Source organism: Dendropsophus ebraccatus, chromosome 2 (genome assembly GCF_027789765.1).
Source record: "Dendropsophus ebraccatus isolate aDenEbr1 chromosome 2, aDenEbr1.pat, whole genome shotgun sequence".
Classification (NCBI taxonomy): Eukaryota; Metazoa; Chordata; class Amphibia; order Anura; family Hylidae; genus Dendropsophus; species Dendropsophus ebraccatus.
In genome coordinates this window covers 218675075-218701417 of record NC_091455.1, presented here as the reverse complement: position 1 = coordinate 218701417, position 26343 = coordinate 218675075, and the positions used below count along the sequence as shown (strand labels likewise).

Here is a 26343-nt window from a genome sequence, read left to right as displayed (position 1 = left end):
GGTTCTGGGACGTCCTCCATGCTCTGTGAGATTCCAGGGTGTCCTCCATGCTCTGTGAGATTCCAGGGTGTCCTCCATGCTCTGTGAGATTCCGGGGTGTCCTCCATGCTCTGTGAGATTCCGGGGCGTCCTCCATGCTCTTCTGTGAGGTTCCGGGGCGTCCTCCATGCTGTGTGAGATTCCGAGGCGTCCTCCATGCTCTGTGAGATTCCAGGACGTCCTCCATGCTCTTCTGTGAGGTTCCGGGACGTCTTCCATGCTCTTCTGTGAGGTTCCGGGGCGTCCTCCATGCTCTTCTTTGAGGTTCCGGGACGTCCTCCATGCTTTGTGAGATTCCAGGACGTCCTCCATGCTCTTCTGTGAGGTTCCGGGGCGTCCTCCATGCTCTTCTGTGAGGTTCCGGGGCGTCCTCCATGCTCTTCTGTGAGGTTCCGGGGCGTCCTCCATGCTCTTCTGTGAAATTCTAGGATGTCCTCCATGCTCTGTGAGATTCCGGGGCGTCCTCCATGCTCTTCTGTGAGATTCTAGGACGTCCTCCATGCTCTGTGTGGTTCCAGGATGTCCTCCATGCTCTTCTGTGAGGTTCTGGGACGTCCTCCATGCTCTGTGAGATTCCAGGGTGTCCTCCATGCTCTGTGAGATTCCAGGACGTCCTCCATGCTGTGTGAGATTCCGAGGCGTCCTCCATGCTCTGTGAGATTCCAGGACGTCCTCCATGCTCTTCTGTGAGATTCCAGGACGTCCTCCATGCTCTTCTGTGAGATTCCAGGACGTCCTCCATGCTCTTCTGTGAGATTCCAGGACGTCCTCCATGCTCTTCTGTGAGGTTCCGGGACGTCCTTCATGCTCTTCTGTGAGGTTCTGGGACGTCCTCCATGCTCTGTGTGGTTCCAGGACGTCCTCCATGCTCTGTGTGGTTCCAGGACGTCCTCCATGCTCTGTGTGGTTCCAGGACGTCCTCCATGCCCTGTGAGATTCTGGGACGTCCTCCATGCTCTATGAGATTCTGGGACGTCCTCCATGCCCTGTGAGATTCTGGAACGTCCTCCATACTCTTCTGTGATATTCCGTCTACTTCTCTTCTGACCAAAAACAGAGGAAATGTAGAAAAACAGTGTGAACACGGCCCAGGGATTGTACCATCCAGTAATAGCGATTAGACAAAAAGCTGAGAGGATGAGTGACTGTGACCACCTGGGGGGCGGGGATCAGAGACTGTGACCACCTGGGAGGCGGGGATCAGAGACTGTGACCACCTGGGGGGCGGGGATCAGAGACTGTGACCACCTGGGAGGCGGGGATCAGAGACTGTGACCACCTGGGGGGCGGGGATCAGAGACTGTGACCATCTGGAGGGCGGGGATCAGAGACTGTGACCTGGGGGGTGAAGATCAGAGACTGTGACCTGGGGGGTGGGGATCAGAGACTGTGACCTGGGGGGCAGGGATCAGAGACTGTGACCACCTGGGGGGCAGGGATCAGAGACTGTGACCACCTGGAGGGTGGGGATCAGAGACTGTGACCTGGGGGGCGGGGATCAGAGACTGTGACCACCTGGTGGGCGGGGATCAGAGACTGTGACCTGGGGGGTGGGGATCAGAGACTGTGACCACCTGGGGGGCGGGGATCAGAGACTGTGACCACCTGGGGGGCGGGGATCAGAGACTGTGACCACCTGGAGGGCGGGGATCAGAGACTGTGACCTGGGGGGCGGGGATCAGAGACTGTGACCTGGGGGGGTGGGGATCAGAGACTGTGACCACCTGGGGGGCGGGGATCAGAGACTGTGACCACCTTTGGGGCGGGGATCAGAGACTGTGACCACCTTTGGGGCGGGGATCAGAGACTGTGACCACCTGGAGGGCGGGGATCAGAGACTTACCTGTGGGGCGGGGATCAGAGACTTTGACCTGGGGGGCGGGGATCAGCGACTGTGACCTGGGGGGGCGGGGATCAGAGACTGTGACCACCTGTGGGGCGGGGATCAGAGACTGTGACCTGGGGGGCGGGGATCAGAGACTGTGACCTGGGGGGCGGGGATCAGAGACTGTGACCTGGGGGGCGGGGATCAGAGACTGTGACCTGGGGGGCGGGGATCAGAGACTGTGACCTGGGGGGCGGGGATCAGAGACTGTGACCTGGGGGGTGGGGATCAGAGACTGTGACCACCTGGGGGGCGGGGATCAGAGACTGTGACCACCTGGGAGGCGGGGATCAGAGACTGTGACCTGGAGGGCGGGGATCAGAGACTGTGACCACCTTTGGGGCGGGGATCAGAGACTGTGACCTGGGGGGCGGGGATCAGAGACTGTGACCTGGGGGGTGGGGATCAGAGACTGTGACCTGGGGGCGGGGATCAGAGACTGTGACCTAGGGGGCGGGGATCAGAGACTGTGACCACCTGGGGGGCGGGGATCAGAGACTGTGACCAGGGGGGCGGGGATCAGAGACTGTGACCTGGGGGGCGGGGATCAGAGACTGTGACCACCTGGGGGGCGGGGATCAGAGACTGTGACCTGGGGGGCGGGGATCAGAGACTGTGACCTGGGGGGCGGGGATCAGAGACTGTGACCTGGGGGGCGGGGATCAGAGACTGTGACCACCTGGGGGGCGGGGATCAGAGACTGTGACCTGGGGGGCGGGGATCAGAGACTGTGACCTGGGGGGCGGGGATCAGAGACTGTGACCTGGGGGGCGGGGATCAGAGACTGTGACCTGGGGGGCGGGGATCAGAGACTGTGACCTGGGGGGCGGGGATCAGAGACTGTGACCTGGGGGGCGGGGATCAGAGACTGTGACCACCTGGGGGGCGGGGATCAGAGACTGTGACCTGGGGGGTGGGGATCAGAGACTGTGACCTGGGGGGCGGGGATCAGAGACTGTGACCTGGGGGGCGGGGATCAGAGACTGTGACCTGGGGGGCGGGGATCAGAGACTGTGACCTGGGGGGCGGGGATCAGAGACTGTGACCTGGGGGGCGGGGTCTTGGTCTGGGCTCCGGCTCCTCCTGGTGCTCCGGTTGTGGCCCCTGTGTGTTTTGGGGGGAGGGATTACCTCGCACCCACGTGACCCCTTCTCCCGCCAGCGCTGCACACGTGTCCATCATCTTTGTTACTTTCTGGTAAATAAGTTCTACCTGGCTTCATGTTGTCATGTGATGTGATCGGGATCATGTGACGCAGCAGGTCATGTGATGTGGTTGTCGCTTTGCTGTGTGTAGCGGTTCTGCCGTGCGGTTTGTTGGGATTTGTAGTTCCGCCGCTGTTGCCTGGGACAGGAAGCGCGAGACAGGCGGAGGTTTCAGAACTACGACTCCCGGCATGCATAGCGGCAGCCGCTGTATCGGGCCCGATTAGGGCTGTGGGGCTGATCGGAGCCTGCAGGGGGCAGGATGGAGGCCGCAGCGCAGGTGAGAGCTGTAGGGGGCGCTCTAGCGGGGTATCCAGGGCTGAGGGAAGCGATATACCGAGATGATGTCTCTGACAAGGGCTCCCCGCGGGGATTACACCCTGGGGGGAGGTAGTCACAGCCCCGCCCCCTGTGGTGATGTCACTTAGGACTGCTACTTGTGTCATTAAACGAGAACTCCACTTCAAATACCCCGAAATCATGTGAGTGCCTACACAGACAGAAAAGTGGGTGGGGTTACTGACTTACACCCCAACACCAAAGACACCCCAACACCAGACAACCCCGCCAACCAACACCCCAACACCAGACACACCCCGCCAACCAACAACAGACAACCCCGCCAACCAACACCAGACACACCCCGCCAACCAACACCCCAACACCAGACACACCCCGCCAACCAACACCCCAACACCAGACACACCCCGCCAACCAACACCCCAACACCAGACACCCCAATAGCAAACACACTCTGGCAACCAACACGAGACAACCCCGCCAACCAACACCCCAACACCAGACACACCCCGCCAACCAACACCCCAACACCAGACACCCCAACAGCAAACACACCCTGGCAACCAACACGAGACAACCCCGCCAACCAACACCCCAACACGAGACACACCAACAGCAAACACACCCTGGCAACCAACACCAGACAACCCCGCCAACCAACACCAGACAACCCCGCCAACCAACACCCCAACACCAGACACACCCCGCCAACCAACACCCCAACACCAGACACCCCAACAGCAAACACACCCTGGCAACCAACACCCCAACACCAGACAACCCCGCCAACCAACACCAGACAACCCCGCCAACCAACACCCCAACACCAGACAACCCCGCCAACCAACACCCCAACACCAGACACACCCCGCCAACCAACACCAGACAACCCCGCCAACCAACACCAGACAACCCCGCCAACCAACACCCCAACACCAGACAACCCCGCCAACCAACACGAGGCAATCCCGCCAACCAACACCCCAACACCAGACAACTCCGCCAACCAAAACCCCAACACCAGACAACCCCGCCAACCAACACCAGACAACCCCGCCAACCAACACTCCAACACCAGACACACCCCGCCAACCAACACCCCAACACCAGACACCCCAACAGCAAACACACCCTGGCAACCAACACGAGACAACCCCGCCAACCAACACCCCAACACCAGACACACCCTGGCAACCAACACCAGACAACCCCGCCAACCAACACCCCAACACCAGACAACCCCGCCAACCAACACCCCAACACCAGACAACCCCGCCAACCAACACCCCAACACCAGACAACCCTGCCAACCAGCACCTCAACACCAAACAACCCCCCCAAACCAACACCAGAACACCCCGCCAACCAACACCCCAACACGAGACAACTCCACCAACCAACACCAAAGACACCCCAACAGCAGACACACGCTGCCAACCAACACCCCAACACAAAAGACACCCCAACACCAGACACACCCTGCCAACCAACACCCCAACACCAAAAACACCCCAACAGCAGACACACCCTGCCAACCAACACCACACAACCCCGCCAACCAACACCAGACATACCCCACACACCAACACCCCAACACCACACAACCCCGCCAACCAACACCAGACATACCCCACACACCAACACCCCAACACCAGACACACCCTGCCAATCAACCTGCACCCCAACACCAGACACATCCTGCCAACCAACACCAGACACACCCTGCCAACCAACACCAGACATCCCCGCCAACCAACACCCCAACACCAGACACCCCAACAGCAGACACATCCTGGCAACCAACACCAGACATCCCCGCCAACCAACCTGCACCCCAACACCAGACACACCCTGCCAACCAACACCAGACACACCCTGCCAACCAACCTGCACCCCAACACCAGACACACCCCGCCAACCAACACCAGATACACCCTGCCAACCAACACCAGACATCCCGCCAACCAAGCTGCACCCCAACACACCCCGCCAACCAACCTGCACCCCAACATCCGCCAACCCCGCCAACCAACACCAGACATACCCCGCCAACCAACACCCCAACACCAGAAACACCCTGCCAACCAACCTGCACCCCAACACCAGACACATCCCGCCAACCAAAACCAGACACACCCTGCCAACCAACACCAGACACACCCTCCCAACCAACATCAGACACCCCAACAGCAAACACACCCTGGCAACCAACACCAGACAACCCCGCCAACCAACACCCCAACACCAGACAACCCCGCCAACCAACACCAGACAACCCCGCCAACCAACACCAGACAACCCCAACACCCCAACACAAAAGACACCCCAACACCAGACACACCCTGCCAACCAACACCCCAACACCAAAAACACCCCAACAGCAGACACATCCTGCCAACCAACACCAGACACACCCTGCCAACCAACACCAGACATCCCCGCCAACCAACACCACAACAACAGACAACCCCGCCAACCAACACCCCAACACCAGTCACCCCAACAGCAGACACACCCTGGCAACCAACACCAGACATCCCCGCCAACCAACCTGCACCCCAACACCAGACACAACCTGCCAACCAACACCAGACACACCCTGCCAACCAACCTGCACCCCAACACCAGACACACCCTGCCAACCAACACCAGACACACCCCGCCAACCAACACCAGATACACCCTGCCAACCAACACCAGACATCCCCGCCAACCAAGCTGCACCCCAACACACCCCGCCAACCAACCTGCACCCCAACATCCGACAACCCTGCCAACCAACACCAGACATACCCCGCCAACCAACACCCCAACACCAGAAACACCCTGCCAACCAACCTGCACCCCAACACCAGACACATCCCGCCAACCAACACCAGACACACCCTCCCAACCAACATCAGACACCCCAACAGCAAACACACCCTGGCAACCAACACCAGACAACCCCGCCAACCAACACCCCAACACCAGACAACCCCGCCAACCAACACCCCAACACCAGACAACCCCGCCAACCAACACCAGACAACCCCGCCAACCAACACCAGACAACCCCACCAACCAACACCACAACACCAGACAACCCCGCCAACCAACACCAGACAACCCCGCCACCCAACACCATACAGTCCCGCCAACCAACACCCCAACACCAGACAACCCCGCCAACCAAAACCCCAACACCAGACAACCCCGCCAACCAACAACCCAACACCAGACAACCGTGCCAACCAGCACCCCAACACCAAAGAACCCCCCTAAACCAACACCAGAACACCCCGCCAACCAACACCAAAGACACCCCAACAGCAGAGACACCCTGCCAACCAACACCAAAGACACCCCAACAGCAGACACACCCTGCCAACCAACACCAGACAACCCCGCCAACCAACACCAGACATACCCCGCACCCCAACACCAAACACACCCTGCCAACCAACCTGCACCCCAACACCAGACACACCCTGCCAACCAACACCAGACACACCCTGCCAACCAACACCAGACACACCCTGCCAACCAACACCAGACACACCCTGCCAACCAACACCAGACACACCCTGCCAACCAACACCAGACAACCCTACCAACCAACACCAGACACACCCCGCCAACCAACACCCCAACACCAGACACCCCAACAGCAAACACACCCTGGCAACCAACACGGAACAACCCCGCCAACCAACACCAGACAACCCCGCCAACCAACATCAGACAACCCCCCCCAACCAACACCAGACAATCCCGCCAACCAACACCCCAACACCAGACAACCCCCCCAACCAACACCAGACAATCCCGCCAACCAACACCCCAACACCAGACAACCCCGCCAACCAACAACCCAACACCAGACAACCGTGCCAACCAGCACCCCAACACCAAAGAACCCCCCTAAACCAACACCAGAACACCCCGCCAACCAACACCCCAACACGAGACAACTCCATCAACCAACACCAGAACACCCCGCCAACCAACACCAAAGACACCCCAACACCAGACACACCCTGCTAACCAACACCCCAACACCAGACAACCCCGCCAACACCCCAACACCAGACAACCCCGCCAACCAACATGAGACAACCCCACCAACCAACACCCCAACACCAGACAACCCCGCCAACCAACCCCGACAACCCCGCCAACCAACACACCAACACCAGACAACCCCGCCAATCAACACCCCAACACCAGACAACCCCACCAACCAACACCAAACAACCCCCCCAAACCAACACCAGAACACCCCGCCAACCAACACCCCAACACGAGACAACTCCACCAACCAACACTAGAACACCCCGCCAACCAACACCAAAGACACCCCAACACCAGACACACCCACCAACCAACACCAGACACACCCTGCCAACCAACACCAGACACACCCTGCCAACCAACACCAGACACTCCCCCCCCAACCAACACCAGACACTCCCCCCCCCAACCAACACCAGACATTCCCGCCAACCAACCTGCACCCCAACACCAGACACACCCTGCCAACCAACCTGCACCCCAACACCAGACAACCCTGCCAACCAACACCAGACACACCCCGCCAACCAATACCAGACACACCCTGCCAACCAACACCAGATATCCCCGCCAAACAACCTGCACCCCAACACCAGACACACCCCGCCAACCAACACCAGACACACCCCGCCAACCAACACCAGACACACCCTGCCAGCCAACACCAGACACACCCTGCCAACCAACACCAGACACACCCTGCCAACCAACACCAGACACACCCTGCCAACCAACACCAGACACACCCTGCCAACCAACACCAGACACACCCTGCCAACCAACACCAGACACACCCTGCCAACCAACACCAGACACACCCCGCCAACCAACACCAGACACACCCCGCCAACCAACACCAGACACACCCCGCCAGCCAACACCAGACACAACCCTGCCAACCAACACCAGACACACCCTGCCAACCAACCTGCACCCCAACAACAGACACACCCCTATTAAACGCCCAATTTACAGAAACCTACACCTTCCATACAGCCCATCCCCCAGCCTGCATCTGGCACACTGACTGACCTACATTACAACCTACACCCCAACATCCAACTGTTTGTATGGTCCTGTTAGGAGGTTGCTCACTGTGGTGGTGGTGGTGGGGGGAGCAGTGACCACCATTTGGTTGCGTCGACCCTCAATCTAGTTGGGTGTAGCCATGACACGGTCCTTGGTCTGGGGGACTGCAGCTGTTCGGTGTGGGAGGGTCCCCCCATGAATCATGTTTGTTTTTTTAGGAGCCTCTGATGTTTGATGACGTGGCCATTTACTTCACCCCGGAGGAGTGGGGGAGCCTAAAGGAGTGGCAGAAGGAGCTGTACAAGGAAGTGATGGTGGAGAACTACCGCACCCTCCATTCACTGGGTAAGAAGAGTCTGGGGGAGACGTGTGTAACCAGGGGCCCAGAGTAAGAGCCCTAATCAGCCGGTTCCCCTGTGTAATAGAGACAACAGTTATCGGCTGATCGTTGCTTTAGGCTTGGACCTAAAATTGTCGGCTGCCGACTGCACATCCCTACGTGTAATAGCTGCTTTGTGTAATAGCTGCTGTGTGTAATAGCTGCTGTGTGTAATAGCTGCTGTGTGTAATAGCTGCTGTGTGATAGCTCTGGGTGTAATAGCTGCCGGGTGTAATAGCTGCCGGGTGTAATAGCTGCCGGGTGTAATAGCTGCCGGGTGTAATAGCTGCCGGGTGTAATAGCTGCCGGGTGTAATAGCCGCCGGGTGTAATAGCCGCCGTGTTTAATAGCCGCCGGGTGTAATAGCCGCCGGGTGTAATAGCTGCCGTGTGTAATAGCTCTGGGTGTAATAGCTGCCGGGTGTAATAGCTGCCGGGTGTAATAGCCGCCGGGTGTAATAGCTGCCGTGTGTAATAGCTCTGGGTGTAATAGCTGCCGGGTGTAATAGCTGCCGGGTGTAATAGCTGCCGGGTGTAATAGCTGCCGGGTGTAATAGCCGCCGTGTTTAATAGCCGCCGGGTGTAATAGCCGCCGGGTGTAATAGCCGCCGGGTGTAATAGCCGCCGTGTGTAATAGCCGCCGTGTGTAATAGCCGCCGTGTGTAATAGCCGCCGGGTGTAATAGCCGCCGGGTGTAATAGCCGCCGGGTGTAATAGCCGCCGGGTGTAATAGCCGCCGGGTGTAATAGCCGCCGGGTGTAATAGCTGCCGGGTGTAATAGCTCTGCGGTGGTCTCGTCATGTGATTGGCTCGCGGACATAGCTAACAATGTCCATGCAGCCCTTACTGCCTGATTATCGGGCCGTGTAATAGGTCCAGTAAGCGAGCACTGATCTAGCAGATTGGTGCTCGTTTACTAAAATGATCGGGTTATAATAATAGTGTAATAGTACCCTAAGAGTAGTGCCCCCTACAGCTGTGATTGTACACACAGTGGAGGGTCACACCATCACCGCACCTCCGTGTAAAGATGGACTCCGCGCCCCCAGTGTAGTGGGAGCTCCTGGCCGCCACCACCCGCCCTGATTCCAGCTATCATGTCTGATTCCTCCTCTTCTTTATTTTGGGTCAGGGATCCCGGTGGTGAAGTCTGAACTTCTGTTACTGATAGAAGGTGGAGAGGAGCCGTGTGTGCCGGGTCTGTCAGCATGGGAGGTCGCAGGCTGTGAGCCCCCCACCACCTCAGGTAAGGTTACATTGTATAGGAGGCTGTTGTGTACGGTAGATGTTACATTGTATAGGAGGCTGTTGTGTACAGTAGATGTTACATTGTATAGGAGGCTGTTGTGTACAGTAGATGTTACATTGTATAGGAGGCTGTTGTGTACGGTAGATGTTACATTGTATAGGAGGCTGTTGTGTTGTGTAGATATTACATTGTATAGGAGGCTGTTGTGTACAGTAGATGTTACATTGTAGAGGAGGCTGTTGTGTACGGTAGATGTTACATTGTATAGGAGGCTGTTGTGTACGGTAGATGTTACATTGTATAGGAGGCTGTTGTGTACAGTAGATGTTACATTGTATAGGAGGCTGTTGTGTACGGTAGATGTTACATTGTATAGGAGGCTGTTGTGTTGTGTAGATATTACATTGTATAGGAGGCTGTTGTGTACAGTAGATGTTACATTGTAGAGGAGGCTGTTGTGTACGGTAGATGTTACATTGTATAGGAGGCTGTTGTGTACGGTAGATGTTACATTGTATAGGAGGCTGTTGTGTACAGTAGATGTTACATTGTATAGGAGGCTGTTGTGTACAGTAGATATTACATTGTATAGGAGGCTGTTGTTGTGTACGGTAGATGTTACATTGTATAGGAGGCTGTTGTGTACGGTAGATATTACATTGTATAGGAGGCTGTTGTGTACAGTAGATGTTACATTGTATAGGAGGCTGTTGTGTACGGTAGATATTACATTGTATAGGAGGCTGTTGTGTACAGTAGATGTTACATTGTATAGGAGGCTGTTGTGTACGGTAGATGTTACATTGTATAGGAGGCTGTTGTGTTGTGTAGATATTACATTGTATAGGAGGCTGTTTTTTTTTGTTTTCTTTTTCAGGAGAGATGAGTGTTATATTTGAAATGTCCAACATGGTATCGTTAGTGGATAAAATAAATGATGATAAACATATATCCAATTACATTGTTGTCTATTTTGGATATACCAAAAATATGTTTGTACACCTAAAGCGCTACAGTGTGTGCTTAAGTGATGGAAAATAAGTTTCCTGAGAGACACTGTCTTATAAAAATGTAAACATAATATATTTTCTGTAAAGTACGTGAATAAATAGTGACAATGGTTCGTTCAAGCAGTATAAGTGTCCTTAGTGATATATAGCTATACTGCTGAATACCTGCTAGTTTTGGGATGTGGTTTAGTATCCTCCATTCTTCTGTATCTTTTCAGCAGTTGTAGGTGTTGGGTTGGGAGCGGCCCGGCCGGTGGCTCCACTGCTACCAACTCTCGGCATACGGTGAGTAGTCCAAAGGTTTTCCACGGAGTAGCAGTGACGTCACTGTAGTAGTTGCCGTAGTTCATGCAGGTCAAACATCTAACATATTTCGGCAATCAGCGGTCGCCCTCCTCAGAGGTAATTTTGGCCTTGATGCAGCATAACAGTGGGCTTTTTTCTAAGTACAGCGCTGTGTATATGTTTGTTTTTTAGAAATTACTTTTTTAAAACAACATTTTATCTATACTATTTTGGATATGATTATGACGGCTTATCATGTCACCCTAATATTGGTCCTATAAATATAACACAATCCCTTCTCTAGTGTGTATATAAGAAATAGTACAATAGCAGACGCTCATCAATTAGATACATATGAGACAGAAAATATATCATGGAAATAAATAAATCAAAACAGAAGGTAATAAAATAATAATAGCAATAACAATAATAAAAAAACAAAAAGGGGAGGGAAAGCTGTACACGACAGATGTTACATTGTATAGGAGGCAGCTGTGTGTGGTTTTTGTGTACGGCAGATAATTATATTGTATAAGAGGCTGTTGTTGTGTACGGTAGATGTTACATTGTATAGGAGGCTGTTGTGTACAGTAGATGTTACATTGTAGAGGAGGCTGTTGTGTACAGTAGATGTTACATTGTATAGGAGGCTGTTGTGTACGGTAGATGTTACATTGTAGAGGAGGCTGTTGTTGTGTACAGTAGATGTTACATTGTATAGGAGGCTGTTGTGTACAGTAGATGTTACATTGTAGAGGAGGCTGTTGTTGTGTACAGTAGATGTTACATTGTAGAGGAGGCTGTTGTTGTGTACAGTAGATGTTACATTGTAGAGGAGGCTGTTGTTGTGTACGGTAGATGTTACATTGTAGAGGAGGCTGTTGTGTACAGTAGATATTACATTGTATAGGAGGCTGTTGTGTACGGTAGATGTTACATTGTAGAGGAGGCTGTTGTGTACAGTAGATGTTACATTGTATAGGAGGCTGTTGTTGTGTACGGTAGATGTTACATTGTAGAGTAGGCTGTTGTGTATGGTAGATGTTACATTGTAGAGGAGGCTGTTGTGTACGGTATATGTCACATTGTATAGGAGGCTGTTGTGTACGGTAGATGTTACATTGTAGAGGAGGCTGTTGTTGTGTACAGTAGATATTACATTGTAGAGGAGGCTGTTGTGTACGGTAGATGTTACATTGTAGAGGAGGCTGTTGTTGTGTACGGTAGATATTACATTGTATAGGAGGCTGTTGTGTACAGTAGATATTACATTGTATAGGAGGCTGTTGTGTACAGTTAATATTACATTGTAGAGGAGGCTGTTGTGTACAGTAGATGTTACATTGTATAGGAGGCTGTTGTGTACGGTAGATGTTACATTGTAGAGGAGGCTGTTGTTGTGTACGGCAGATGTTACATTGTAGAGGAGGCTGTTGTGTACGGTAGATGTTACATTGTATAGGAGGCTGTTGTGTACGGTAGATGTTACATTGTAGAGGAGGCTGTTGTGTACGGCAGATAATTATATTGTATAGGAGGCTGTTGTGTACGGTAGATATTACATTGTATAGGAGGCTGTTGTGTACGGTAGATGTTACATTGTATAGGAGGCTGTTGTTGTGTACGGTAGATATTACATTGTATAGGAGGCTGTTGTGTACGGTAGATGTTACATTGTAGAGGAGGCTGTTGTGTACGGTAGATATTACATTGTATAGGAGGCTGTTGTGTACGGTAGATATTACATTGTAGAGGAGGCTGTTGTGTACGGTAGATATTACATTGTAGAGGAGGCTGTTGTGTACGGTAGATGTTACATTGTAGAGGAGGCTGTTGTGTACGGTAGATGTTACATTGTATAGGAGGCTGTTGTGTACAGTAGATGTTACATTGTAGAGGAGGCTGTTGTGTACAGTAGATATTACATTGTATAGGAGGCTGTTGTGTACGGTAGATGTTACATTGTAGAGGAGGCTGTTGTGTACGGTAGATGTTACATTGTAGAGGAGGCTGTTGTGTACAGTAGATGTTACATTGTATAGGAGGCTGTTGTTGTGTACGGTAGATGTTACATTGTAGAGTAGGCTGTTGTGTATGGTAGATGTTACATTGTAGAGGAGGCTGTTGTGTACGGTATATGTCACATTGTATAGGAGGCTGTTGTGTACGGTAGATGTTACATTGTAGAGGAGGCTGTTGTTGTGTACAGTAGATATTACATTGTAGAGGAGGCTGTTGTGTACGGTAGATGTTACATTGTAGAGGAGGCTGTTGTTGTGTACGGTAGATATTACATTGTATAGGAGGCTGTTGTGTACAGTAGATATTACATTGTATAGGAGGCTGTTGTGTACAGTTAATATTACATTGTAGAGGAGGCTGTTGTGTACGGTAGATGTTACATTGTATAGGAGGCTGTTGTGTACGGTAGATGTTACATTGTAGAGGAGGCTGTTGTTGTGTACGGCAGATGTTACATTGTAGAGGAGGCTGTTGTGTACGGTAGATGTTACATTGTATAGGAGGCTGTTGTTGTGTACGGTAGATATTACATTGTATAGGAGGCTGTTGTGTACGGTAGATGTTACATTGTAGAGGAGGCTGTTGTGTACGGTAGATGTTACATTGTAGAGGAGGCTGTTGTTGTGTACGGCAGATGTTACATTGTAGAGGAGGCTGTTGTGTACGGTAGATATTACATTGTATAGGAGGCTGTTGTGTACGGTAGATGTTACATTGTAGAGGAGGCTGTTGTGTACGGTAGATGTTACATTGTAGAGGAGGCTGTTGTGTACGGAAGATATTACATTGTATAGGAGGCTGTTGTTGTGTACAGTTAATATTACATTGTAGAGGAGGCTGTTGTGTACGGTAGATGTTACATTGTATAGGAGGCTGTTGTGTACGGTAGATGTTACATTGTATAGGAGGCTGTTGTTGTGTACAGTTAATATTACATTGTAGAGGAGGCTGTTGTGTACGGTAGATGTTACATTGTATAGGAGGCTGTTGTGTACGGTAGATGTTACATTGTATAGGAGGCTGTTGTGTACAGTAGATATTACATTGTAGAGGAGGCTGTTGTGTACGGTAGATGTTACATTGTATAGGAGGCTGTTGTTGTGTACAGTAGATGTTACATTGTATAGGAGGCTGTTGTGTACGGTAGATGTTACATTGTAGAGGAGGCTGTTGTTGTGTACAGTAGATGTTACATTGTATAGGAGGCTGTTGTGTACAGTAGATGTTACATTGTATAGGAGGCTGTTGTTGTGTACGGTAGATGTTACATTGTAGAGTAGGCTGTTGTGTATGGTAGATGTTACATTGTAGAGGAGGCTGTTGTGTACGGTAGATGTTACATTGTAGAGGAGGCTGTTGTTGTGTACAGTAGATGTTACATTGTATAGGAGGCTGTTGTGTACGGTAGATGTTACATTGTAGAGGAGGCTGTTGTGTACGGTAGATGTTACATTGTAGAGGAGGCTGTTGTGTACGGTAGATGTCACATTGTATAGGAGGCTGTTGTGTACGGTAGATGTTACATTGTATAGGAGGCTGTTGTTGTGTACAGTAGATATTACATTGTAGAGGAGGCTGTTGTGTACGGTAGATGTTACCTTGTATAGGAGGCTGTTGTTGTATACGGCAGATGTTACATTGTAGAGGAGGCTGTAACATCTACCGTACACAACAGCCTCCTATACAATGTAACATCTGTGGTATACAACAACAGCTTTCCCTCCCCTTTTTGTTTTTTTATTATTGTTATTGCTATTATTATTTTATTACCTTCTGTTTTGATTTATTTATTTCCATGATATATTTTCTGTCTCATATGTATCTAATTGATGAGCGTCTGCTATTGTACTATTTCTTATATACACACTAGAGAAGGGATTGTGTTATATTTATAGGACCAATATTAGGGTGACATCATAAGCCGTCATAATCATATCCAAAATAGACAACAATGTAATTGGATATATGTTTATCATCATTTATTTTATCCAGTGACGATACCATGTTGGACATTTCAAATATAACACTCATCTCTCCTGAAAAAAACAAAACAAAAAAAAACAGCCTCCTATACAATGTAACATCGGGTGTACACAACAACCGCACCCAGCTAAATCCTCTACAATGTGTAACATCCGCCGTACACAATAACCTCACACAGCTGCCTCTTCTACAATGTAACATCTGCCGTACAGCCTCCTATACAATATAACATAAGCCATACACAACAGCCTCCTCTACAATGTAACATCTACCGTACACAACAGCCTCCTCTACAATGTAACATCTACCGTACACAACAGCAGCCTCTTATACAATGTAATATCTACCGTACACAACAACAGCCTCCTCTACAATGTAATATCTACCGTACACAACAGCCTCCTATACAATGTAACATCTACCGTACACAACAGCCTCCTCTACAATGTAACATCTACCGTACACAACAGCCTCCTCTACAATGTAACATCTACCGTACACAACAGCCTCCTATACAATGTAACATCTACCGTACACAACAGCTGCCTCTTCTACAATGTAACATCTACCGTACACAACAGCCTCCTCTACAATGTAACATCTACCGTACACAACAGCAGCCTCTTATACAATGTAATATCTACCGTACACAACAGCCTCCTCTACAATGTAACATCTACCGTACACAACAGCAGCCTCTTATACAATGTAATATCTACCGTACACAACAGCCTCCTATACAATGTAATATCTACCGTACACAACAGCCTCCTCTACAATGTAACATCTACCGTACACAACAGCAGCCTCCTCTACAATGTAACATCTACCGTACACAACAGCCTCCTCTACAATGTAACATCTACCGTACACAACAGCCTCCTCTACAATGTAACATCTACCGTACACAACAGCCTCCTCTACAATGTAACATCTACCGTACACAACAGCAGCCTCCTTTCCCATGTAAAATCTGCCGTACACAACAACAGCCTCCTCTACAATGTAACATCTACCGTACACAACAGCCTCCTATACAATGTAACATCTACCGTACACAACAGCAGCCTCCTCTACAATGTAACATCTACCGTACACAACAGCCTCCTCTACAATGTAATATATACCGTACACAACAGCCTCCTCTACAATGTAATATCTACCGTACACAACAGCCTCCTCTACAATGTAACATCTACCGTACACAACAGTCTCCTGTACAATGTAACATCTACCGTACACAACAGCCTCCTATACAATGTAACATCTACTGTACACAACAGTCTCCTATACAATATATTACATTGTACAAGAGGCTGTTGTTCTGTATGGCAGATTTTAAATGGTAGAGGAGGCTGTTGTGTACGGTAGATGTTACATTGTATAGGAGGCTGTTGTGTACGGTAGATGTTACATTGTAGAGGAGGCTGTTGTGTACGGTAGATGTTACATTGTATAGGAGGCTGTTGTGTTGTGTAAATATTACAGTGTATAGGAGGCTGTTGTGTACGGTAGATATTACATTGTAGAGGAGGCTGTTGTGTACGGTAGATGTTACATTGTAGAGGAGGCTGTTGTGTACGGTATATATTACATTGTATAGGAGGCTGTTGTGTTGTGTAAATATTACAGTGTATAGGAGGCTGTTGTGTACGGTAGATATTACATTGTATAGGAGGCTGTTGTGTACGGTAGATGTTACATTGTAGAGGAGGCTGTTGTTGTGTACAGTTAATATTACATTGTATAGGAGGCTGTTGTTGTGTACGGTAGATGTTACATTGTATAGGAGGCTGTTGTTGCGTACGGTAGATGTTACATTGTATAGGAGGCTGTTGTGTACAGTAGATGTTACATTGTAGAGGAGGCTGTTGTGTACGGTAGATGTTACATTGTATAGGAGGCTGTTGTGTACGGTAGATATTACATTGTATAGGAGGCTGTTGTGTACAGTAGATATTACATTGTAGAGGAGGCTGTTGTGTACGGTAGATATTACATTGTATAGGAGGCTGTTGTGTACAGTAGATGTTACATTGTAGAGGAGGCTGTTGTGTACGGTATATATTACATTGTATAGGAGGCTGTTGTGTACAGTAGATATTACATTGTAGAGGAGGCTGTTGTGTACGGTAGATATTACATTGTATAGGAGGCTGTTGTGTACAGTAGATGTTACATTGTAGAGGAGGCTGTTGTGTACGGTAGATGTTACATTGTAGAGGAGGCTGTTGTGTTGTGTAGATATTACAGTGTATAGGAGGCTGTTGTGTACAGTTAATATTACATTGTATAGGAGGCTGTTGTTGTGTACGGTAGATGTTACATTGTATAGGAGGCTGTTGTTGTGTACGGTAGATATTACATTGTAGAGGAGGCTGTTGTGTACGGTAGATGTTACATTGTATAGGAGGCTGTTGTGTACGGTAGATATTACATTGTATAGGAGGCTGTTGTGTACAGTAGATGTTACATTGTATAGGAGGCTGTTGTGTACAGTAGATGTTACATTGTATAGGAGGCTGTTGTGTACAGTAGATATTACATTGTAGAGGAGGCTGTTGTGTACGGTATATATTACATTGTAGAGGAGGCTGTTGTGTACGGTAGATATTACATTGTATAGGAGGCTGTTGTGTACGGTAGATGTTACATTGTATAGGAGGCTGTTGTTGTGTACGGTAGATGTTACATTGTATAGGAGGCTGCTGTTGTGTATAGTAGATGTTACATTGTATAGGAGGCTGTTGTGTACGGTAGATGTTACATTGTATAGGAGGCTGTTGTGTACGGTAGATGTTACATTGTAGAGGAGGCTGTTGTGTACGGTAGATATTACATTGTAGAGGAGGCTGTTGTTGTGTACGGTAGATGTTACATTGTAGAGGAGGCTGTTGTGTACGGTAGATGTTACATTGTAGAGGAGGCTGTTGTGTACGGTAGATGTTACATTGTATAGGAGGCTGTTGTGTACAGTTAATATTACATTGTATAGGAGGCTGTTGTTGTGTACAGTAGATGTTACATTGTAGAGGAGGCTGTTGTTGTGTACGGTAGATGTTACATTGTAGAGGAGGCTGTTGTTGTGTACGGTAGATGTTACATTGTATAGGAGGCTGTTGTTGTGTACAGTAGATGTTACATTGTAGAGGAGGCTGTTGTTGTGTACGGTAGATGTTACATTGTATAGGAGGCTGTTGTTGTGTACAGTAGATGTTACATTGTAGAGGAGGCTGTTGTGTACAGTAGATGTTACATTGTATAGGAGGCTGTTGTGTACGGTAGATATTACATTGTAGAGGAGGCTGTTGTTGTGTACGGTAGATGTTACATTGTAGAGGAGGCTGTTGTGTACAGTAGATGTTACATTGTATAGGAGGCTGTTGTGTACGGTAGATGTTACATTGTATAGGAGGCTGTTGTGTACGGTAGATATTACATTGTATAGGAGGCTGTTGTGTACGGTAGGTGTTACATTGTAGAGGAGGCTGTTGTGTACGGTAGGTGTTACATTGTATAGGAGGCTGTTGTGTACAGTAGATATTACATTGTATAGGAGGCTGTTGTTGTGTACGGCAGATGTTACATTGTATAGGAGGCTGTTGTGTATGGTAGATATTACATTGTATAGGAGGCTGTTGTGTTGTGTAGATGTTACATTGTAGAGGAGGCTGTTGTGTACAGTAGATGTTACATTGTATAGGAGGCTGTTGTGTACGGTAGATGTTACATTGTATAGGAGGCTGTTGTGTACGGTAGATATTACATTGTATAGGAGGCTGTTGTGTATGGTAGATATTACATTGTATAGGAGGCTGTTGTGTTGTGTAGATATTACATTGTAGAGGAGGCTGTTGTGTACAGTAGATGTTACATTGTATAGGAGGCTGTTGTGTACGGTAGATGTTACATTGTATAGGAGGCTGTTGTGTACGGTAGATGTTACATTGTATAGGAGGCTGTTGTTGTGTACGGCAGATGCCGTTATGCTGTTTTTGTATTGCAGGGGTTGTGAGGAAGCGTTGCGGCCGCCGCTCCCCTAACTTTTCCCGTGTGGAGCTGGAGTGCTTTGTGTCCCTGATGGATCGCTATCTGCCGGATGAGCTCCAGAGGGCGGGGGCCATCTCTCTTCGCCAGCGTCGCTCAATTCTCCAGGAGATCGCCCGGCGCCTGGAGCCCATGTCCGGCTGCCTCCGCACCCCCCGCCAACTACTCCACCGATGGGCTGACTTCAACAACAGAGACCCCGAACGGCTGATGGAGATCCGGATGCAGCTTCATTTTGGTGAGTTGGGGGGGGGAATATACGTGTTCGACCAATCCATGTACACCATCACATACATGTATGATGACATCACAATAGGCGGATGTCCATAAATGTGAATTCCCAAAGCTACGTTAGCCATGTGATCACAAACCTCTGCCATTAGTCATGGTCAATGCTTCTTATGGTTTCTTGTTGCAGCTAGTCGTGACCAGAGCTGGGAATCTCCAGATGTGCAGACGGCTCCCTCTGTGGGTAAGTATCGTGTCCATGGGAGGGGTGACAGGGGTCCATGCTGGTGATGGGAGGGGTGACAGGGGTCCATGCTGGTGATGGGAGGGGTGACAGGGGTCCATGCTGGTGATGGGAGGGGTGACAGGGGTCCATTCTGGTGATGGGAGGGGTGACAGGGGTCCATGCTGGTGATGGGAGGAGTGACAGGGGTCCATGTGGGGGATGGGAGGGGTGACAGGGGTCCATGCTGGTGATTGGAGGGGTGACAGGGGTCCATGCTGGTGATGGGAGGGGAGACAGGGGTCCATGCTGGTGATGGGAGGGGAGACAGGGGTCCATGCTGATGATGGGAGGGGAGACAGGGGTCCATGCTGGTGATGGGAGGGGAGACAGGGGTCCATGCTGATGATGGGAGGGGAGACAGGGGTCCATGCTGGTGATGGGAGGGGAGACAGGGGTCCATGCTGGTGATGGGAGGGGTGACAGGGGTTCCTCGCTGGTCACATGTTGTAATGGCAGTTTTACCTCTCTTGTTGTCACTACAGGCACGCGGTGGGGTCGGAGAGCCTCTCGTCCTCTCTCTTCTTCATCTTCATCCTCCTCTTCCATAGAGGAAGGAGAGGAGACCCCGGGAGGAGCTCTCTGTGCTGTGTGGGATGAGGGGCTCAGCGACTCCTCCTCTCAGTATCTCTCGCCCAATCCTCCTCCCTCAGTCACCACCCACATTGATGCACAGGGCCGATACATTGTGCCGCCAGCGTCAGAGTCAGGTGAGTAGTCACAGGTATATCTGATGGAGGAGAGCGGTGGACTCCATCAGTGAGGTAGCATCTGGAGGTAACAGCTGATGTTTTTTCTCAGTAAATATGTGGCGGCAATATGCCGGGGATCAGGTGGAGGAGCAGAGGGATCTGCAGGGGTCTCCCACAGCGCTGAAGAGGTCTCCATGGAGAGTCGCCCCATCTCTGCCTGAGAAAGGTAAATCCCACAAGTCTCAGGGTCACCTGACTCCACTACTACCGATCCCTACTGATATGTAAACTCTTCCGATACTTTCATATTCTGGGGGAGGGCTGGGAGCCACGGGGGAGGGCTGGGAGCCACGGGGGAGGGCTGGGAGCCACAGGGGGAGGGCTGGGAGCCACGGGGGAGGGTTGGGAGCCACAGGGGGAGGGCTGGGGGCCACGGGGGAGGGTTGGGAGCCACGGGGGAGGGCTGGGAGCCACGGGGGAGGGCTGGGAGCCACGGGGGAGGGTTGGGAGCCACGGGGGAGGGTTGGGAGCCACGGGGGAGGGCTGGGAGCCACAGGGGGAGGGCTGGGAGCCACGGGGGAGGGTTGGGAGCCACGGGGGAGGGTTGGGAGCCACAGGGGGAGGGCTGGGAGCCACGGGGGAGGGCTGGGAGCCACAGGGGGAGGGCTGGGGGCCACGGGGGAGGGCTGGGAGCCACAGGGGGAGGGCTGGGGGCCACGGGGGAGGGCTGGGGGCCACGGGGGAGGGCTGGGAGCCACAGGGGGAGGGCTAGGGTACTGCTGGAAGTGACGCTGATCTGCTGCTGCTCCACGTGACGACTCCACATTCAGCACATGCACCCGGCATGCAACACACTCGCCAAGATACCAGATTTTCCCGTTCTCTCACCCACTGCGCCGAGCATGAGGCTAATGACAGCCGGCGGAACAGACAACACACAGGTCAAAAACAGTTTTTTTAGGCAGCACGTCTGTATCGAGGGTGGTGCTCGTAGCAAGACAGGGATGTGTGATGGTGATATGTGATGGGGATGTGTGATGGGGATGTGTGATGGTTGGGGATGTGTGATGGTTGGGGATGTGTGATGGTTGGGGATGTGTGATGGTTGGGGATGTGTGATGGTTGGGGATGTGTGTTGGGGATGTGTGATGGTTGGGGATGTGTGATGGTGATGGTTGGGGATGTTTGATGGGGATGTGTGATGGTTGGGGATGTGTGATGGTGATGTGTGATGGTTGGGGATGTTTGATGGGGATGTGTGATGGTTGGAGATGTGTGATGGGGATGTGTGATGGTTGGGGATGTGTGATGGGGATGTGTGATGGTTGGGGATGTGTGATGGTTGGGGATGTGTGATGGTTGGGGATGTGTGATGGTTGGGGATGTGTGATGGTGATGGTTGGGGATGTTTGATGGGGATGTGTGATGGTTGGGGATGTGTGATGGTGATGTGTGATGGTTGGGGATGTTTGATGGGGATGTGTGATGGTTGGGAATGTTTGATGGGGATGTGTGATGGTTGGGGATGTGTGACAGGGATGTGTGACGGTTGGAGATGTGTGATGGGGATGTGTGATGGTTGGGGATGTTTGATGGGGATGTGTGATGGTTGGGGATGTGTGATGGTTGGGGATGTGTGATGGTGATGTGTGACGGTGATGTGTGATGGTTGGGGATGTTTGATGGTGATGTGTGATGGTTGGGGATGTTTGATGGGGATGTGTGACAGGGATGTGTGACGGTTGGAGATGTGTGATGGGGATGTGTGATGGTTGGGGGTGTTTGATGTGTGATGGTTGGGGATGTTTGATGGGGATGTGTGATGGTTGGGGATGTTTGATGGGGATGTGTGATGGTTGGGGATGTGTGACGGTGATGTGTGATGGTTGGGGATGTTTGATGGGGATGTGTGATGGTTGGGGATGTGTGACAGGGATGTGTGACGGTTGGAGATGTGTGATGGGGATGTGTGATGGTTGGGGATGTGTGATGGTGATGTGTGACGGTGATGTGTGATGGTGATGGTTGGGGATGGATTTGTTGTATTCGGGTCGGGATGCTGCGTTAAGGCCCTATTCCACGGAACGAATGTTGTTCGTATTCGGCCGATATCGGCCACTACGAACAGTAATCGTCCTGTGGAATAGAGTGCAACGATCAGCCAACATCGTTCATGTCGGCTGATCGTTGCAGTCGCTTGTTTTTCAACATGTTGAAAAACAAGGGAGTCACCACTTTTCCTCTTGTTTTCCGCTCATTATTGTTCTCTTCTTCTTCTTTCCTTTCTTCCTCTTCTTCCCCTTTCCCCTCCAGGACTGCGGAGGATAAAATGTGAGCCAGACAGCGAGGAGGATGAGGGAGGTGAGTGGATCCTGGGGTCTTGGATGATGGCCGGGTGTCGGGAGCGGGTGGCATCCTCCTCCCTCCCGGCCGTCCTTCAGCTTATATGTCTCCGGTCAGGAGGAAGCTGGAGCAGTGACGTTCCCTCCCCGGAGTCAGTGATGTCCACAAGGAGTCAGAGGAGGACAGTGAGTGAGGGGGGCAGCAGCGAGCTGCCCATCATCCCTGTGCTGCTGTCCCCATCCATGGAGGACCCTGGCGGAGGTGAGGGATGATGTATAGAGGAGTGATCAGACATCAGTATATACGCAGCAGGATCATGGCGTCCCCTCGTATTCTGCCTGGTGGTAGATGTTACGGGATGAGATCCCTTCCGCCACCACAGACTTCTGCTATATATCAGCTGCTGCTCATGTCCAGGAACTCCTCATCAGTCCGTACCTGGGATGGTGCAGCAGGGTGTATATACCAATATTATCCAGGTAACGAGGTGACAGGGGGGCAGGTGATCCAGGTAATGAGGTGACACAGGGGCAGGTGATCCAGGTAATGAGATGACACAGGGGCAGGTGATCCAGGTAATGAGATGACAGGGGGGCAGGTGATCCAGGTAAGGTGAGGACACGGGGGCAGGTGATCCAGGTAATGAGATGACACAGGGGCAGGTGATCCAGGTAACAAGGTGACACAGGGGCAGGTAATCCAGTTAATGAGAGGACAAGGGGCAGGTGATCCAGGTAATGAGATGACACAGGGGCAGGTGATCCAGGTAATGAGATGACACAGGGGCAGGTGATCCAGGTAACGAGGTGACGCAGGGGCAGGTGATCCAGGTAATGAGATGACACAGGGGCAGGTGATCCAGGTAACAAGGTGACACAGGGGCAGGTGATCCAGGTAATGAGGTGACACAGGGGCAGGTGATCCAGGTAATGAGATGACAGGGGGGCAGGTGATCCAGGTAAGGTGAGGACACGGGGGCAGGTGATCCAGGTAATGAGATGACACAGGGGCAGGTGATCCAGGTAATGAGATGACACAGGGGCAGGTGATCCAGGTAATGAGATGACACAGGGGCAGGTGATCCAGGTAATGAGATGACACAGGGGCAAGTGATCCAGGTAATGAGATGACACAGGGGCAGGTGATCCAGGTAATGAGATGACACAGGGGCAGGTGATCCAGGTAATGAGATGACAGGGGGGCAGGTGATCCAGGTAATGAGATGACAGGGGGGCAGGTGATCCAGGTAATGAGATGACACAGGGGCAGGTGATCCAGGTAACAAGGTGAAACAGGGGCAGGTGATCCAGGTAACAAGGTGAGAGGGGCAGGTGATCCAGGTAATGAGATGACACAGGGGCAGGTGATCCAGGTAACAAGGTGACACAGGGGCAGGTGATCCAGGTAATGAGGTGACACAGGGGCAGGTGATCCAGGTAATGAGATGACAGGGGGGCAGGTGATCCAGGTAAGGTGAGGACACGGGGGCAGGTGATCCAGGTAATGAGATGACACAGGGGCAGGTGATCCAGGTAATGAGATGACACAGGGGCAGGTGATCCAGGTAATGAGATGACACAGGGGCAGGTGATCCAGGTAATGAGATGACACAGGGGCAAGTGATCCAGGTAATGAGATGACACAGGGGCAGGTGATCCAGGTAATGAGATGACACAGGGGCAGGTGATCCAGGTAATGAGATGACAGGGGGGCAGGTGATCCAGGTAATGAGATGACAGGGGGGCAGGTGATCCAGGTAATGAGATGACACAGGGGCAGGTGATCCAGGTAACAAGGTGAAACAGGGGCAGGTGATCCAGGTAACAAGGTGAGAGGGGCAGGTGATCCAGGTAAGGAGAGGACACAGGGGCAGGTGATACAGGTAACGAGGTGACAGCGTCAGGTGATCCAGGTAATGAGGAGACACAGGTGCAGGTAATCCAGGTAACGAGGTGACACGGGCAGGTGATTCAAGTAAAGAGGTGAGAGGGGCTAGATGATCTAGGTAACTAGGTGACACGGGCAGGTAATCCAGGTAAGGAGAAGACACAGGGGCAGGTGATCTAGGTAATAAGGTGACACAGGGGCAGGTACCTTATTACCTGGATTGAGACAGGGACAGGTAATCCAGGTAAGGAGAGGACACGGGGGCAGGTGATCCAGGTAATGAAGTGACACAGGGGCAGGTAATCCAGGTAATGAGGTGACACAGGGGCAGGTACCTCATTACTTGGATTGAGACAGGGGCAGGTAATCCAGGTAAGGAGAGGACACAGGGGCAGGTGATCCAGGTAACGAGGTGAGAGGGGCAGGTGATCCAGGTAACTAGGTTAGAGGGGCAGGTGATCCAGGCAACAAGGTGACACAGGGGCAGGTGATCCAGGAAACGAGGTCACACAGGGGCAGGTGATCCAGGTAACGAGGTGACACAGGGGCAGGTGATCCAGGTAAGGAGAGGACACAGGTGCAGGTGATCCAGTTAACGAGAGGACACGGGGGCAGGTAATCCAGGTAATGAGGTGACACAGGGGCAGGTAATCCAAGTAACTAGGTGACACAGGGGCAGGAGATCAAGGTTAGGAGGTGACACAAGTGCAGGGGATTCAGGTAACGAGGTGACACAGGGGCAGGTGATCCAGGTAACAAGGTGACACAGGGGCAGGTGATCCAGGTGACACAAGGGCAGGTGATCAAGGTGACACAAGGGCAGGTGATCAAGGTGACACAAGGGCAGGTGATCAAGGTGACACAAGGGCAGGTGATCAAGGTGACACAAGGGCAGGTGATCAAGGTGACACAAGGGCAAGTGATCAAGGTGACACAAGGGCAGGTGATCAAGCTGACACAGGGGTAGGTGATCCAGGTAATGAGGTGACACAGGGGTAGGTGATCCAGGTAATGAGATGACACAGGAGCAGGTGATCCAGGTAACGAGGTGACACAGAGGCAGGTGATCCATGTAATGAAATGAGACAGATGCAGGTGATCCAGGTAACGAGGTGACACAGGTGCAGGTGATCCAGGTAACAAGATGACACAGGGGCAGGTAATCCAGTTAATGAGAGGACAAGGGGCAGGTAATCCAGGTAACGAGGTGACGCAGGGGCAGGTGATCCAGGTAACGAGGTGACGCAGGGGCAGGTGATCCAGGTAATGAGGTGACGCAGGGGCAGGTGATCCAGGTAATGAGGTGACACAGGGGCAGGTGATCCAGGTAAGGAGAGGACACAGTGGCAGGTGATTCAGGTAATGAGGTGACGCAGGGGCAGGTGATCCAGGTAAGGAGAGGACACAGGGGCAGGTGATCCAGGT

General features: G+C 51.5%; 1 protein-coding gene across 4 annotated transcripts in view; it reads left to right on the top strand.

Moving 5' to 3' along the window:
• The first annotated feature begins 3255 nt into the window (after nucleotides 1-3255).
• The window catches only part of LOC138784074 (uncharacterized), a 32552-nt gene continuing 9464 nt past the window's right edge, over nucleotides 3256-26343 (top strand). For 2 of the 4 annotated variants that reach the window (XM_069959577.1, XM_069959576.1), the window contains exons 1-9: nucleotides 3256-3409; nucleotides 8730-8856; nucleotides 10022-10135; nucleotides 19445-19723; nucleotides 19904-19957; nucleotides 20482-20706; nucleotides 20798-20914; nucleotides 23002-23049; nucleotides 23149-23292. In XM_069959577.1, the coding sequence (XP_069815678.1) occupies nucleotides 3392-3409; nucleotides 8730-8856; nucleotides 10022-10135; nucleotides 19445-19723; nucleotides 19904-19957; nucleotides 20482-20706; nucleotides 20798-20914; nucleotides 23002-23049; nucleotides 23149-23292 (1126 nt within the window). In that variant the 5' untranslated portion in view covers nucleotides 3256-3391. Of the gene's footprint in view, nucleotides 3410-8729; nucleotides 8857-10021; nucleotides 10136-11362; nucleotides 11434-19444; nucleotides 19724-19903; nucleotides 19958-20481; nucleotides 20707-20797; nucleotides 20915-23001; nucleotides 23050-23148; nucleotides 23293-26343 lie in introns of those variants that run through there. The other 2 variants (XM_069959575.1, XM_069959578.1) reach the window with 2 other exon arrangements.